Source organism: Nerophis ophidion, linkage group LG01, assembly GCF_033978795.1.
Source record: "Nerophis ophidion isolate RoL-2023_Sa linkage group LG01, RoL_Noph_v1.0, whole genome shotgun sequence".
Classification (NCBI taxonomy): Eukaryota; Metazoa; Chordata; class Actinopteri; order Syngnathiformes; family Syngnathidae; genus Nerophis; species Nerophis ophidion.
In genome coordinates, this window is record NC_084611.1 from 35,163,562 (window position 1) to 35,180,669 (window position 17,108).

Here is a 17,108-nt window from a genome sequence, read left to right on the forward strand (position 1 = left end):
CTGACATCTATCCAGGTCTTCAGTGACAAGATGGGGCGAGTCGCTCTCCTCCGACCAGATGCCGTCCTCAATGTGACGTGATTGGCTGACGGCCTTCAGTCTCTTGTTCCACTCCTCCACTCGACACATAAAGGAGTTGTTAGTCTTCGTGCCACAGACCTCGGCCAGAAGATTAGCCGCCTGATAGACCAGTGAAGCGTAACCAGATGCTTCTCTTGCTGGGCTGTCGTCCTCAGGAAGGCTAGTTTGCGCCAACTGCGGTCTACGTGACTGGGTGCCATAGTCCACATGGCTGTACGTGGAGGTCAGATTCGAGTTGTCAGATGTCAACGTGGAAGGAAGGCTGTCTTCAGCGTCCGGTGAGATGACTTCTGCATGACGGCGAATGTGACGAGATTTGGACGCAAACTTGAGTACGCTTAGGCTTTCTGCAAAACTGTAGTGGGAGGGGCTTACACATGCCACCAATAGGGTGCAGGCATTGCCCCCTAGAGAGTCACGTAGCAGGCGTGTGATCTTGGCATGGCGGTAGGGAATATAGGCGCTGCGTTGTCTACTGGGATTAGCCAGGGCCCGGATGACATTGCCCAGCGCCAGGAGGCCCGTGTTGATGTGGACCGACTCCTCAAACCTGAGCCCCGTGTTGCCCGTTTTCCCGACGCGTTCTGAGCCCGCTAGGTCGACCACGCAGAATTTGGAGAGGCGCACTGCCTTGGAGGACTTGTCAGGGAAGGTCTGGCTGAGCCACAGCGTGAGGATGGTGTGGGAGCGACTGGACTGCTGGTTCATGCCAGTGATGCCCGTTTGACGTAAGGCGTTGCCCACCTCCAGGACGTTGAGGAGTTCCTCGGCGGAGGAGACCACCACCTCTTTGGCTCCCACCACCACTGGAGGGACATGACATGATAGATAGATAGATAGTACTTAATTGATTCCTTCAGGAGAGTTCCCTCAGGAAAATTTCAATTCCAGCAGCAGTGTACAGAATTGAGATCGAATTTTTAAAAGTAAATAATAAATAATGGGGGCACAAATGGAAATAATATAGAAAATATAACAATAAAAATAAAAAGCAACAATAATAACAGTACAAATAAGAATATAACAAGAGAAACTAGGCAGTAGTGACCATGTAATGAAAATGTTATTGCATTATTAATTGCACTGTTTACACTAAGCCCTCTAGTTCGCATCACAATGTATATATTTCCAAAAAAGTGCAGAAGTACCTCAACTTGTGCAGCCCTTTGAGACACTTGTGATTAAGGGCTATATAAATAAACTTTGATTGATTGATTGATTGATTGATTGATTGATTGATTGATTGATTGATTGATTGATTGATTGAAATTACGAACTGAATTGGTTCTGTGATTGAGCTCTAAAAGCAAATCAACATCCTCCAATAAAATTATTACCGGTAAAATAAATTTAAATGATGTTTGACCTCCCCATCCCCTTGACACTTAACCAGCACAATTTTAACAAGTAACATGCCTCTTAAAAAGAAAAACTAACTTTTAGATAAAAAATATTGTGTAAAAACAATAGAACAGGGGTGTCCAAACTTTTTTCATCAAGGGCCGCATAACAAAACATCAACGTATGCGGGGGCCATTTTGATCTTATTTTATTTTGTATAAAACAATGCTGAAAACATATGTTTAAAGAAAAAAAATTGTGTCAGCATTGTGTTACGGGAGACAAAGTGTACGATTAGCCATTTCAGAGGTGGTCCAAAGTGCCGCCAGGGGGGCTATTTGGAAACTAAAATTCGGGTGTTGTTGGCATGCAACATATTGTCACAAAAAAATAAAAAATAAAAAACACGTATTGTAATGACAAATAACTGAAATGTTGATACTAATAACTAACATTAATACAATTTGTCACTAACACCAAAGCTGGCACTGGGTTTTGATTTTAAATATTAGGAATGTCCGATAATATCGGACTGCTGATATTATCAGCCAATAAATGCTTTAAAATGTAATATCGGAAATTATCGGTATCGGTTTCAAAAAGTAAAATGTATTACTTTTTAAAACGCTGCTGTGTACACGGACTTGGGAAGGGGTACAAAGCGCCGATAAACCTTAAAAGCACTGAGGGTGGCAGTATTACCAATTTTAACACTGTTACAAATGTACGCCACACTGTGAACCCACACCAAACAAGAATGACAAAGACATTTCGGGAGAACATCCACACCGTAACACAACATAAACACGACAGAACAAATACCCAGCCACCCTTGCAGCACTAACTCTTCCGGGACGCTACAATATACACCCCCGTTGAACATTCTTGGCTGGCAGTAGTCTTGTTCTGCTTCAGTATGGTGCAGGCTCACAGTGCCACACCCGAAATGGCGACACGCTCTGAATGTTTTTGATGATTTTGTTTTTTAATTCAATGAATATCATCCGCTTCTTCCTCTCAGCACTGTACTTCACACTCACTTTCTTCCTTCTCAAGGTTGGAAAACCAAAGTTAAGTCGATTTCTAGATGTAAGCTAATGCTCGCGAGTAAGACCTCGGCCCTCATGTTACAACAGGTGCGTGGCTTTCCTACTAAATATAGACTTAGGCTTGGCATACGCCAGTAAAAAGCACAGTGCTAAGCGCCAGCGGACGGGATTATGTAACCTTGCAATCTCTGAAATGTTAACATGCCAGCATATCACAAAAGAAACAAAAGACTTTGACTATTATTTGATTAATGAATTTATCATTATAACCCAGGAAAGATTCTTGCGGTAGCAGCTGTATATGTGAGTTTCTCTTTGGTGCCAGCGTTTGTCACGACCACTTACAGTATGTTGTTTGCCTGAAATGGCCAAGGAATCACAGGAACACGTTTTGAAAGCAATCGGTGACATAATGATCGCCTAAATAACGTCATATTAATATGAATAAGAAGTAGAGATGTCCGATAATATCGGCCAATAAATGCTTTGAAGTGAAATATCGGAAATTGTTGGTGTCGGTTTCAAAAAGTGAAATTATTGACTTTTTAAAACGCCGCTGTACGGAGCGGTACATATCCGGTAAAATACGAACGTAAGGAGAAACACAGAACAGTTGCGTCTCCCAGTCAGCAGCCCCTCACCTCTCCCCTCTCCCACACACAACACAGGAGTTGACAACTGCAGCATAAGTGGTTTACTGGTGACACTTGATGACCTCATCAAACCGCCGCTAGCGGAGCATAACAACAACAAGAGTGTGTTGTTGCCGGTGCTGTAGCCGTGGCAAACAAGCGAGCTCGCTCGGTGACCGACTAACGACACCATGTCTATAGCTTTGGATTATTTTAAAGTGTGTCTGACGGATAAAAAACTGGTAATTTGACTGCAAAAAGTTGGTTATGCGAGGAGGAACCAAGACGTCTTCCTTTAACACAAGCAATTTGATCTCCCACATGTTCAAGAATCATAAGGAGATAGACGATGATTACAAGCAAAAGATGGATGAAAAGCAAACAGCGAAAAAAAGTTAGTACCACACAGTTGTTGCTTAAAGACTCCGCCGGGAAAAAACAAAAATACAACAAAAAACACCCCAAGGCGAAAGCCCACACAATATGACAAAAGCTACGGTGGAGTTTGGTGTGGATTGTCTGCCCTGCATGGCGCACACTTTGCAGCTTGCAGTGAGCTGAGCTGCCCTGTCTCAAGCAGCATTTCAGAAGCTCTGACTGACTGCTAGGCCACTTCAAGCACTCACCACTAGCTTGCAGCACATTTGTGTTACTCATACAAATACATTAGAGCAGGGCAGATTGAGCCCAGTTTATAATTTTCTGTTATACAGTATGCCAGGCAGTCTTGCAGTAAAGGAGGACTATGTTATTGTGTGCCTTCTTTGTTTTTGTAGCTGTTGTTTTCAGGCATGTTTAAAAAAAAAATAAATGATGCACTTTGTGAAAATCAAAGTATAGTATTTCCCATAATTGTAGTGGTTTTCAGGATTATCTCAGGGAGAGCATGTCCCAAATTCCAAGCTGCTGTTTTGAGACATGTTAAAAAATAATGCACTTTGCGACTTCAATAATAAATATGGCAGTGCCATGTTGGCATGTTTTTCCATAACTACAGTTGATTTATTTTGGAAAACCTTGGTACATTGTTTAATGCATCCAGCGGGGCATCACAACAAAATTAGGCATAATAATGTGTTAATTCCACGACTGTATATATTGGTATCGGTTGATATCAAATCGATAATTAAGAGTTGGACAATATCGGAATCTCGGATATCGGCAAAAAAGCCATTATCGGACACCTCTAAAATGAAGCATTCTATTCATTGGCTAAAAGATAATTGTGTGTCCTTGCCCTGATGTTTTTTACAATGTGGAAATCAAATATTGGCAAAGCCCAAACGACCACCTCTGTGTGTCGCCAATGTATCCAAAGCCTGTAGAAATATGAAGTTGGCGTGAGGCAGCGCACATATCCACGTCAAGGTCAGTTTTGATACGTATAGTGTATTAACCCAGCAGCTTTGTAGTGGTTGTCCGTGTTTGGGGGAAACATCTGGTCCCTGGAGGCCCGGAGCCAGGCTTGATGTGACACATTGATAGCTTCGCTTCTCCAGTTTAGGAGTCCTTCATTGTTGACTTAGGCTCCTCCGGGTACTCCAGTCCTGTGTAATGATGTTCGCTTTTAATAAAGCAACGTCTATGTCTAGTTCAGTACAGCGCCTCCGACATCTCTTTTAATCTAGCCGCACTGCCGCGTCATCCTTCTGTACAGACCAGAAATACACTTCATTTTAATGCAAAAAACAAATAAACAATTGTGACTTCTTGTCTCTCATAAGGATTGTGCACGAGAGACAAAATTGCAAAAAAGTGCAGTTCTCCTTGAAGAACATGAAATGAAATGTGAAGGCTAAATTGGCCACCTGAGATTTTTTGCGTCACAAAGTCGGGATTTTTACTAAGTGTCTGAAAGTCGGGATTTCTTTTAAGTGTCAAAAAGTCTGGATTTTTTTTAAGTGTCAAAAAGTCTGGATTTTTTCTAAGTATCAAAAAAATCTGAATTTTTTTGTAATTGTCAAAAAGTCAGGATTTTTTGTAAGTGTCGAAAGTCTGGATTTTGTGTAAGTGTTAAAAAGCCTGGATTTTGGGTAAGTGTCAAAAAAGCCTGGATTTTCTCAAAATGTCAAAAAGTTGTTTTTTGTTGTGTCAAAAAGTAGTTTTTTCCAAGTGTCAAAAGAAATTGGGACTTTTCTAAGTGTCATAAGGTCTGGATTTTTTCTAAATGTCAAAAAGTCTGGATTTTTTTTTGTAAGGGTCAAAAAGTCTGGATTTTTTGTAAGTGTCAAAAAGTCTGCATTTTCTCCAAGTGTCAAAAAGTCTGGATTTTTTCTAAGTGTCAAAAAGTCTGGATTTTTCCTAAATGTCAAAAAGTCTGGATTTTTTATGAGTGTCAAAAGTCTGGATTTTCTCTAAGTGTCAAAAAGTCAGGTTTTGTTGTGTCAAAAAGTTGTTTTTTTTAAGTGTCAAAGAATTGGGATTTTTTTTCAAGTGTCAAAAAGTATTATTTTTTTTCCTAGGTGTCAAAAAGTCTGGATTTCTTTCTAAATGTCACAAAATTGTGATTTTTCCTAAGTGTCAAAAATTCTGGATTTTTTCTAAAAGTTAAAAAGTTGGGTTTTAGTGTGCCAAAAAGTAGTTTTTTTTCTAAGTGTCAAAAGGTCTGGATTTTTCCTATATATCAAAAAGTCTGGATTTTTTGTAAATGTCAGACAAGTCTGAATTTTCTGTAAGTGTCAAAAAGTCTGGATTTTTTTTTAAGTCTGGATTTTTCCTAAATATCGAAATTTCTGGATTTTTTTGTGTCAAAAAGTCTGGATTTTTTTCTAAGAGTCAAAAAATCAGGATTTTTCCTAAATGTCAAAAAGTTTGGATTTTTTGTGAGTGTCAAAAAGTCTGGATTTTCTCTAAGCGTCAAAAAGTTTTGTTGTGTCAAAAAGTTATTGTTTTTTCTCTGTCAAAAAACTGGGATATTTCCCAAATGTCAAAAAGTCTGGATTTTTTCTAAATGTCAAAAAGTCTGGAGTTTTTTCCGAGTGTCAAAAAGTCTGGATTTTTATTAAGTGTTACAAAATTGGGATTTTTTTCTAAGTGTCGGAAAGTCTGTATTTTTTTCTAAATGTCAAAAAGTCTGTATTTTTTCTAAATGTGAAAAAGTCGATGTTTTGTAAGTGTCAAAAAGTCTGGATTTTTCTAAGTGTCCAAAAATCTGGATTTTTTTCTAGGTGTCAAAATGTCTTGATTTTTTCTAAGTGTCAAAAAGTCTGGGTTTTTCCTAAATGTCAAGTAGTCTGGATTTTTTCTAAGAGTAAAAAATTCTGGATTTTCCCTAAGTGTCAAAAAGTTTGGATATTTTTTGTAAGTGTCAAAAAGTCTGGAATTTCTTTAAGTATCAAAAAGTCGGGTATTGTTTGGTAAAAAGTTTTTCTTTTTTCTAAGTGTCAAAAAGTCTGGATTTTTTTCCAAGTGTCAAAAAGTCTGGATTTTTTTTAAGTGTCAAAAAATCAGGATTTTTTTTAAGTGTCAAAAAGTCTGGATTTTTTTTGTAAGGGTCAAAAAGTCAGGTTTTGTTGAGTCAAAAAGTCTGTCTTTTTCCTAAATGTCAAAAAGTCTGGATTTTTTGTAAGTGTCAAAAAGTCTGCATTTTCTCCAAGTGTCAAAAAGTCTGGATTTTTTCAAAGTGTCAAAAAGTCTGGATTTTTCCTAAATGTCAAAAAGTCTGGATTTTTTATGAGTTTCAAAAGTCTGGATTTTCTCTAAGTGTCAAAAAGTCAGGTTTTGTTGTGTCAAAAAGTTGTTGTTTTTAAGTGTCAAAAAATTGGGATTTTTCTTCAAGTGTCAAAAAGTATTTTTTTTTTCCCTAAGTGTCAAAAAGTCTGGATTTCTTTCCAAGTGTCAAAAAATCAGGATTTTTTTTTAAGTGTAAAAAATTCTGGATTTTTCCTGAATGTCAAAACGTCTTGATTTTCTCTAAGTGTCAAAAAGTCAGGTTTTGTTGTGTCAAAAAGTTGTTGTTTTATCTAAAGTGTCAAAAAGTCAGGTTTTGTTGTGTCAAAAAGTTGTTGTTTTATCTAAATTATCAAAAAGTCTGGATTTTTTCTAAGTGTCAAAAAGTCTGGATTTTCTCTAAGTGTCCAAAAATCTGGATTTTTTTCTAGGTGTCAAAAAGTCTTGATTTTTTCTAAGTGTCAAAAAGTCTGGATTTTTTCTAAATGTCAAAAAGTCTGGATTTTTTGTAAGAGTCAAAAAGTCTGGATTTCTTTCCAAGTGTCAAAAAATCAGGATTTTTTTTAAGTGTAAAAAATTCTGGATTTTTCCTGAATGTCAAAACGTCTTGATTTTCTCTAAGTGTCAAAAAGTCAGGTTTTGTTGTGTCAAAAAGTTGTTGTTTTATCTAAAGTGTCAAAAAGTCAGGTTTTGTTGTGTCAAAAAGTTGTTGTTTTATCTAAAGTGTCAAAAAGTCTGGATTTTTTCTAAGTGTCAAAAAGTCTGGATTTTCTCTAAGTGTCCAAAAGTCTGGATTTTTTTCTAGGTGTCAAAAAGTCTTGATATTTTCTAAGTGTCAAAAAGTCTGGATTTTTTCTAAATGTCAAAAAGTCTGGATTTTTTGTAAGAGTCAAAAAGTCTGGATTTCTTTCCAAGTGTCAAAAAATCTGGATTTTTTTTAAGTGTAAAAAATTCTGGATTTTTCCTGAATGTCAAAACGTCTTGATTTTCTCTAAGTGTCAAAAAGTCAGGTTTTGTTGTGTCAAAAAGTTGTTGTTTTATCTAAAGTGTCAAAAAGTCTGGATTTTTTCTAAGTGTCAAAAAGTCTGGATTTTCTCTAAGTGTCCAAAAATCTGGATTTTTTTCTAGGTGTCAAAAAGTCTTGATATTTTCTAAGTGTCAAAAAGTCTGGATTTTTTCTAAATGTCAAAAAGTCTGGATTTTTTGTAAGAGTCAAAAAGTCTGGATTTTCCCTGTTTCCAAGTCAGGATTTTTTTTGTAAGTGTCAAAAAGTCTGGATTTTCTCTAAGTGTCAAAAAGTCGGGTATTGTTGTGTCAAAAAGTTTTTGTTTTTTCTAAGTGTCAAAAAAATTGGGGATTTTTTCTAAGTGTCAAAAATTCTGGATTTTTCCTAAATGTCCAAAAGTTTGGATTTTCTCTAAGTGTCAAAAAGTCAGAATTTTCTCTAACTGTCAAGAAGTCGTTTTTTTTTTTTCATAAGTTGTTTGGTATTGTTGTGTCAAAAAGTTTTTGTTTTTTCTAAGTGTCAAAAAAATTGGGATTTTTTTCCAAGTGTCAAAAGTCTGGATTTTTTCTAAGTGTCAAAAATTCTGGATTTTTCCTAAATGTCAAAAAGTTTGGATTTTCTCTAAGTGTCAATAAGTCAGGTTTTGTTGTCTCAAAAAGTTGTTGTTTTATCTAAAGTGTCAAAAAATTGGGATTTTTTTCCAAGTGTCAAAAAGTCTGGACTTTTCGTAAGTGTCAAAAAGTCTGGATTTTTTTTCTAAATGTCAAGAGTATATTTTTTGTAAGTGTCAAAAAGTCTGGATTTTCCCTAAGTGTCCAAAAGTCGTGTTATGTTGAGTCAAAAAATCTGGATTTTTTCCAAGTGTCAAAAAGTCGGGTTTTGTTGAGTCAAAAAGTCTGTATTTTTTTTAAGTGTCAAAAAGTCTAGATTTTTTCACTACATTGACTACCAGGTGGAACAGGGGTTAGTGCATGTGTCTCATAATACGAAGGTCTTGAGTAGTCCTGGGTTCAATCCCGGGCTCAGGATCTTTCTGTGTGGAGTTTGTATGTTCTCCCCGCGACTGTGTGGGTTCCCTCCGGGTACTCCGGCTTCCTCCCACTCACAACACTAAATTAGCCCTAGTGTGTGAATGTGAGTGTGAATGTTGTCTATCTGTGTTGGCCCTGTGATGAGGTGGCGACTTGTCCAGGCGACTTGTTGCCCGCCTTCCGCCCGATTGTAGCTGAGATATGCTCCAGTGTGCCCCGCGACCCCAAAGGGAATAAGCGGTAGAAAATGAATGGATGGATAACTACCATTGACCATGGGATCAGGGTCATCTTTATGTGTGGAATAAATGAACGTAACAGACTCCTTCTTAGGACGTTGTCGTGCATAGCTCTTCAAAGGTGTAGATGTTACCCGGTGAAAAAAGTTATGAGATGTCCTGATACGATCCAATTATCGATGATTTACATGGTTAAAGATTGTACTCGCGTGAAAGATTCCTTTAAAGGGAATGCAAGTGTATTACATTTTCTGATTCCTTGTTATACACAAGCAGGAGGTCCGGTAGGGCGCGTTATGTGAGCTCACCTGTGTTTCCCCTGAGGTCATCCCGGATGTGGAGGTCTTTGTGTGCGGTGTCCAGCTCCAGAAGGTCACGCAATTCCTCCTTGTACAGCTCCAGGTAGGACAGGCGCATGGTGGCGTCCACGCCATCGCTGCTCCTCTGCTTCTTCTTGTCCAGCAGGGAGAAGACATCCTTGGCGAAGCAGGAGATGATGCCGCCCTCTGCATCTGAAACACACACACAGGTCAACCATTTGTCTAACTTTAATACAAATCCCGTTTCCATATGAGTTGGGAAATTGTGTTAGAGGTAAATAAAAACAGAATACAATGATTTGCAAATCCCTTTCAACCCATATTCAATTGAATGCACTACAAAGACAAGATATTTGATGTTCAAACTCATCAGACCACAGAACACTTTTCCGCTTTGCATCAGTCCATCTTAGATGATCTCCGGCCCAGAGAAGCCGGCGGCGTTTCTGGATGTTGTTGATAAATGGCTTTCGCTGTGCAGAGTAGAGTTTTAACTTGCACTTACAGATGTAGCGACAAACTATTTAGTGACAGCGGTTTTTAAAAGTGTTCCTGAGCCCATGTGGTGATATCCTTTAGAGAATGATGTTGGTTTTTAAAACAGTCTAAGGGATCAAAGGTCACGGTCATTCAATGTCGGTTTCCGGCCATGCCGCTTACGTGGAGTGATTTCTCCAGATTCTCTGAACCTTTTGATGATATTATGGACCGTAGAAGTTGAAATCCCTAAATTTCTTGCAATTACACTTTGAGAAGCGTTCTTAAACTGTTTGACTATTTGCTCACGCAGTTGTGGACAAAGGGGTATACTTGGCCCTATCCTTTCTTGTGAAAGACTAATCATTTTTTGGGAAGCTGTTTTTATACCCAATCATTGCACCCAACTGTTCCCAATTAGCCTGCACACAGGTGGGATGTTCCAAATAAGTGTTTGATGAGCATTCCTCAACTTTATCAGTATTTATTGCCACCTTTCCCAACTTCTTTGTCACGTGTTGCTGGCATCAAATTCTAAAGTTAATGATTATTTGCACACAAAGAAAGTTTATCAGTTTGAACATCAAATATGTTGTCTTTGTAGCATATTCAACTGAATTTGTGTTGAAAATTATTCGCAAATCATTGTATTCCGTTTATATTTACATCTAACACAATTTCCCAACTCATGGAAACGGGGTTTGTAACTTAATATTTCTTCATCATTCCATCCAGGTTCTCACCCATCTTGTTCCCACCCAGCGTGTAAGTCTTCCCAGACCCGGTTTGACCGTAACAGAACACGGTGGCGTTGGTTCCGTCCAGTAAGCACTTGGTCAGCGGCTTAACGCAAGACTCGTATACCTCATCCTGGCTGGAGCTCGGTCCAAAGGCGTGGTCGAAGGAAAAAAGCTGGTCGGAACCGAGCATCACCTGCGGGGCTCCGGGCACCACCCGCAGGCACTCCCGGTGGGTGTGCAGCAGCTCCCTGGGCAGGAGTGGACGCAACCGAACCGCCACACGGATACGAACCTCCGCCATTATCATAAAAGATTAAACGCTTATTTTAAATTTGACATTAAGTTAATAAAAGATAAAGACGCTTTGTAATTGTGCGCCATCTTTAAAAAAAGATCAAAGTAACCTAGACAAGACAATAAAGGCAAAGAATAGGAGAAACACAAGCGACGAATCCTTCCTCTTTCATCTACGACACATCCTAAAAATCCACTTTTGTTTAAACTTACATTATTAATTCTTCATTCGTCTATTTTTCGGTGCTTTTATCGCAATGAAATGACACATAATTCCGTCTCGTCCGAGGTAGCCCGGTTGCCGTGGAAACAGACGCTATGTTCAACAACGGCCTCAAAGGACTACCGGAAGACCGTTAAAAAAAAGTTATAAAGATTAACAGCGCCCCTACGTGGAGCTCCCAAGACTGCACCGAAAGGTGAGGGGTAATACCATACCAAATTTATTGTAAAGCCCTCTAAAGGCCTACTGAAACCCACTACTACCGACCACGCAGTCTGATAGTTTATATATCAATGATGAAATCTTAACATTGCAACACATGTCAATACGCCCTTTTTAGTTTACTAAATTGAAATTTTAAATTTTGCGCGAAGTATCCTGTTGAAAATGTCTCGGTATGATGACGCGTGCGCGTGATGTCTCGAATTATAGCGGACATTTTTTTCCAGTCCGATCCAAGCTATAAGTAGTCTGCTTTAATCGCATAATTACACAGTATTCTGGACATCTGTGTTGCTGAATCTTTTGCAATTTGTTCAGTTAGTAATGGAGACGTCAGAGAAGAAAGATGTAGGTGGGAAACGGTGTATTGCAGCTGCCTTTAGCAACACAAACACAGCCAGTGTTTTCTTGTTTACATTCTCGAAGGTGAAGCTTTACTATGGAACAGAGCGGTCAAGCGAACATAGTTCCCGACCAAATGTCAACCAGCAGGTTTTGGTGAGAAACTTGTGGTAATAAGTCGGCTGTTACTGTAGACATGAGCGGAGCTTGTGTCCTCCTGCAGCTGCGGACTCTCTTGCCTCCTCCCACCGGAGACACTGGCGGTCACCACACCCCTCCGACTTTCAGGTACCATATAATCTTACTAAAACACTAGTAACACAATAAACAGATAAGGGATTTTCCAGAATTATCCTAGTAAATGTGTCTAATAACATCTGAATCGCTCCCACAGCCCTCGCCTTTTTTTCTAGTCCTTCAATCTCACTATCCTCATCCACGAATCTTTCATCCTCGCTCAAATTAATGGGGAAATCATCGCTTTCTCGGTCCGAATCGCTCTCGCTTCTGGTGGCCATGATTGTAAACAATAGGAGGATGTGAAGAGCTCCACAAACCGTGACGTCACCGTCTACTTCTTCCGGTACAGGCAAGGCTTTTTTATTAGCGACCAAAAGTTGCGAACTTTATCGTCGATGTTCTCTACTAAATCCTTTCAGCAAAAATATGGCAATATCACGAAATGATCAAGTACGACACATAGAATGGACCTGCTATCCCCGTTTGAATAAGAAAATCTCATTTCAGTAGGCCTTTAAATGCAACCACAGTTGAAGAACAAAGGGCTGTACACCACAAAGAAATACAGGCAAAGGACAGACTAAAAAGTAACATTTAAAACGGAAGTAAAATACACATTCAAAAAGCAAATACAAATTAACCTACGACATACTTGCCAACCCTCGTGGATTTTCCGGTAGATTCCCGAAATTCAGCACCTCTCCCGAAAACCTCCCAGGACAAATTTTCTCCCGAAATTCAGGCGGAGCTGGAGACCACGCCCCTCCAGCTCCATGCAGACCTGAGTGAGGACAGCCTGTTTTCACGTCCGCTTTCCCACAATATAAACAGTGTGTCTGCCCAATGACGTTATAACTGTAGAATGATCGAGGGCGAGTCCTTGGTTTCTTATGTGAGTTTATTGTTAGGCAGTTTCATTAACATCCTCCCAGCGCGGTAACAACACACAACAACAGCAGTCACGTTTTTGTCTACCGTAAAGCAGTTTGTTTGCCGTAAACAACAATGTTGTGACACTCTGAAACAGGACAGTACTGCCATCTTCGGTACATGCACCACAACACCTCCAGGCAACTTCAACCCTTTACTAACACCCTCCTCCATTCACATCCCATCTGTAAATAACCTAATGTAAATAATCGAATGTATTTCTAATGTATACACTTGTTTTTAGGCTATCTGAATTCACTATGTTCTCTGCTCGCTGTACATATCCTACTAAGTAATACCTACACTGTTTCAATGTCCATTTCTCTGTTGATGCAATTGTGGATGACTGAAGTACTGATATCAACCAAAGCTCCTCATCCCACCCCTCGGGTTGTAAATAATGTAAATAATTCAATGTATATACTATGATGATTAACTTGTGTGATGACTGTATTATGCTGATTGTATATATTTGTACCATGAATTGATTAACGTGGACCCCGACTTAAACAAGTTGAAAAACTTATTCGGGTGTTACCATTTAGTGGTCAATTGTACGGAATATGTACTGTACTGTGCAATCTACTAATAAAAGTTTCAATCAATCAATCAATTGTGCATATGTGACAATAACATCTATGGCTTTTAGAGAGTGCAGTGCACAACTGCGCACACAACAGTTGTAAATATACTCCTCCCCTCTTAACCACGCCCCCCGCACCCCCTTATCCGACCACGCCCCCACCTCCTGAAATCGGAGGTCTCAAGGTTGGCAAGTATGCCCTAAGAACAAGTTGTCAGATAAAAAGCAGTTAAAAAGTTAAAAAACAGTTTAATGACAGAGAAGTACCTTGTTTGGTTGCCAGACCTAATAGTTAGCTCAATATTGTACTTTTGTGCTTTAAATTAGTCATTTATGACAAAATATTTTAGCGTACCTTTGTCTTATGTATATGATTAAATTACACAAAGTGTACAAAACGTATAAAAAAGATTTTATAACCTACGATCATCAATCAATCCATTTATTTATACAGCCCTAAATCACGAGTGTCTCAAAGGGCTGCACAAGCCACAAAGACATCCTAGGCTCAAATCCCACATCAGGGCAAGGAAAAACTCCACCCAGTGGGCTACAATGAGAAACCTTGGAGAGGACCGCAGATGTGGGGAACCGACCGGTGCAATGGACGTCAAGTGGATCTAGGGAATAGTGTGAGAGTCCAGTCCATAGTGGGGTCAGCAGGCAATTATCTTGAGTGGAGACAAGTCAGCAGCGCAGAGACGTCCCCAACAGAAAAGAGACGGCAGATCAACTGTCTAAAAGGGGGGGTCTATTTAAAGTCGAGAGAATGCAAAGGAGTTTTGAGATGGGACTTACGATAAAAATGCGATTGCTAAACGGAAGATAAATTAATTTTCGTATACAAACAAACTTTTTTTTTTCTTAGTATTGTTGAAATAGAGCACACAATTCCCAAACAGGCTGAATATTTAGAAGTTGGAATGTCCCCTTAATTTTAATGGGAATTTCCACAAAGTTTGGAAATTTTAGGAAAAGCGGGATTTTTTTTTGAAAATGGTAAAAAACTTAAATGGTGTGAATGAGTTGCAATGGCTGGTGTTGAAATTTTTCAAATCAGTCGAGAAATGTTGAAGTAGTAACATGTTGAATTGAAAAATGGTAATACGGAATTCCTGGAATTTAAGGAAAACCAGGAATTTTTCCAGTTCAAAAAACAACTTCGTTTTCTGTCCAGATTAAAAGGAATGTTTTGACGGTGGAACGGTTAAAATGCATTGAATGTGGAAGGAGTAGTCGCCAGAAAAAGGGTGGGTTTAGGGCTTTGGAAAGCCAGGAATTCTGGAAAATCCTGGAATGTTTTTTTTTTCAACCTGGAAAAAAGGTTGTTTAAATTTCCAGGATGGTGGAATGTGGTGAAGGTGGAATGGTTTGAATCGGTTGAAAAATGTGGAAATGGTGAAAGTTTGAAAAATGGCCATTTCATTTTGAATGGGAAAAATGTCCCAGAAAACCTTGAATGCTGGGAAATCTGGGGATTTTTCAAGGGAAACCCCGTGATTCCTGAATAGTTTGAAGTGGGAACGGTTTGAATCGGGTGAAAAATGTGGAAGGCTGAGCTCGCCAAAATCTGCAGTAGTAGTGGTTTAATGAATAGATTAATTTTAGTGTAAAAAATCATAAGTGTGAGTGCTTTTGAGCATTCACACAATATTATAATATTCATATAATTACTGATGTACTTATACAGTGTAAAAAGTACAATAAAGATAATACCATATTTCAGCAGCATGTCACTGGGTTTATTTCTGCATGTTTAAATATCAGTTAATATTGCAGTACAGCTAAGATGAAAAGTGAAGATTAACTAAAGTTTTTGTAATTCATAAAGTATTAAATATTTTGAGGGACTTCAGTCTACACTTGAAATTTTAATTTTTTCCACTTTATTGAATTTCTAAAAATGAGAAAAATTACAAGTGTCAATACTTCATAAAAATTGAAGTGTATATATTAAGTAAAATATAAACTCAATGTATCAATCTTAAAGATGCAACATTTGGTAAATATTTTTTTTTTTACATGTAATTATTTTTCCAACATTAAAACAATATTTTACAAATTTTAATTTTGATGGGATATTCCACTACATTCCATTTAAATTTGAATTCTTCACAAATGTATTTATCTCTAGTCAAAGAAAGACATGAAATATGTGATGTGCTTCACTGTAATATTGTATGCCACCATGGTCCAAATGCTGGCACCTACATTTATGACTTGTGTGGGTGGCTTAGAACAGTGTTTAACCATTGTCATTGTTAGTCTGCGTCTGGGCCGCAGCGGTACTCGGATGTAATATACATTTCCACCACTTGTGGCAGTATTGACAGCGAAAGTCGAAGTTTGTTAAGCGCAAACATTATGACCGAGTGATAAAGCTGTATTTTCATAAGCACTTTTATTTTATTGACATTTTTGTTAAGAAACATTCATTCATTAAGGTTATAATTGTATGTGAATTAAATTGTTCATGAGTTATTTTTGAGCCCCTACTTATGCCATACTTGCCAACCTTGAGACCTCTGAATTCGTGAGATGGGGGGGAGGGGGTTGGAGTGGAGGGGTAGGGGGTGTATATTGTAGCGTCCCGGAAGAGTTAGTGCTGCAAGGGGTCTGGGTATTTGTTCTGTTGTCTTTATGTTGTGTTACGGTGCGAATGTTCTCCCGAAATGTGTTTTGTCATTTTTGTTTAGTGTGGGTTTACAGTGTGGCGCATATTTGTAATGGTGATAAAGTTGTTTATACGGCCACCCTCAGTGTGACCTGTATGGCTGTTGACCAGGTATGCATCGCATTCACTTGTGTGTGTGAAAAGCCGTAGATATTATGTGACTTAAAGCACGCCCCCAATATTGTTGTCTGGGTGGAAATCAGGAGAATGGTTACCCCGGGAGATTTTCGTGAGGGGCTCTGAAATTCGGGAGTCTCCCGGGAAAATCGGGAGGGTTGGCAAGTATGACATACGCACTATTTTTTTTCTAATCAGCCTGGTAACACATGGTTTCATAACATTTGGCAAGGTTTATCCTATTAAAAACTGTAAGGTTAAATGTAATTATTGAATATGAGCAAAATCAATAGTACATTACTAATTCAGTGTTAAAATTTAAATGGGCCCCGGACCAATCTGTAGTGGAAAAGTTGGCTTCCGAGGTCAAAAAGAAAAAGGTTGAAAACCTCCAGTTTAGAAGGCACTGCCTACTCTGTGCGAAGGCAGCCATCTTGTCAGTAGTAGATGGAGCGTGTGTGGTGTATGGGGATGTGGGCCATCTCTTGGTGGTGCTGCTTGGCGTACGGCCACAGGTAGAAGTCGATGATAGCAGAGTTGATGCTGCCGCTGCTCCTGCCGTCCCGCTCTTGCAGCAGCTCGCTCAAACGCGTCCTGATGCGCTCCACCGCCCAGATGGAACACGCTCGGATCTCCACCTCTCTCCTGTCGCCTGAGGGCAGCAGCTCGCCTGGAGGACGAGGTTGTAAAAGGTTTTCACGTTGGGTCACAACATTAGGTACGCTGCACTTTCCATATCCAGGGCATTTGGAACAAATACACCGCTCTATAAGAGAGAAGAACCATGTGATTACTCTCCAAAAAATCCCGCCCGTTTTACGCGCCCCCGTGACCGGGCGCGGAACGTCCCGTGCGCCCCACTTTCCGGTACCACCCGCAACGTTTCTACCACTCTTGT

The 17,108-nt window shown here is 39.2% G+C and overlaps 2 protein-coding genes and 1 long non-coding RNA gene across 4 annotated transcripts in view; 1 reads left to right on the plus strand and 2 right to left on the minus strand.

Annotated features, from left to right (window-relative positions):
- LOC133553347 (kinesin-like protein KIF27) overlaps window positions 1–11,200 on the minus strand; it is a 31,141-nt gene extending 19,941 nt beyond the window's left edge. Inside the window, exons 1-3 of the mRNA XM_061901448.1 lie at window positions 10,589–11,200; window positions 9,357–9,560; window positions 1–887 (exon numbers count right to left, since the gene is read on the minus strand). Coding sequence (XP_061757432.1) covers window positions 1–887; window positions 9,357–9,560; window positions 10,589–10,892 — 1,395 coding nt within the window. The 5' untranslated portion in view covers window positions 10,893–11,200. The remainder of the gene's footprint in view (window positions 888–9,356; window positions 9,561–10,588) is intronic.
- Window positions 128–13,522, plus strand: LOC133553352 (uncharacterized). The gene is made up of 3 exons (XR_009806901.1): window positions 128–359; window positions 9,445–9,577; window positions 10,581–13,522. It is a non-coding gene; the product is annotated as an uncharacterized LOC133553352 (long non-coding RNA).
- The window catches only part of qng1 (Q-nucleotide N-glycosylase 1), a 25,007-nt gene continuing 20,689 nt past the window's right edge, over window positions 12,791–17,108 (minus strand). For both annotated transcript variants that reach the window (XM_061901417.1, XM_061901434.1), the window contains one exon: window positions 12,791–16,880. In XM_061901417.1, the coding sequence (XP_061757401.1) occupies window positions 16,648–16,880 (233 nt within the window). In that variant the 3' untranslated portion in view covers window positions 12,791–16,647. The remainder of the gene's footprint in view (window positions 16,881–17,108) is intronic.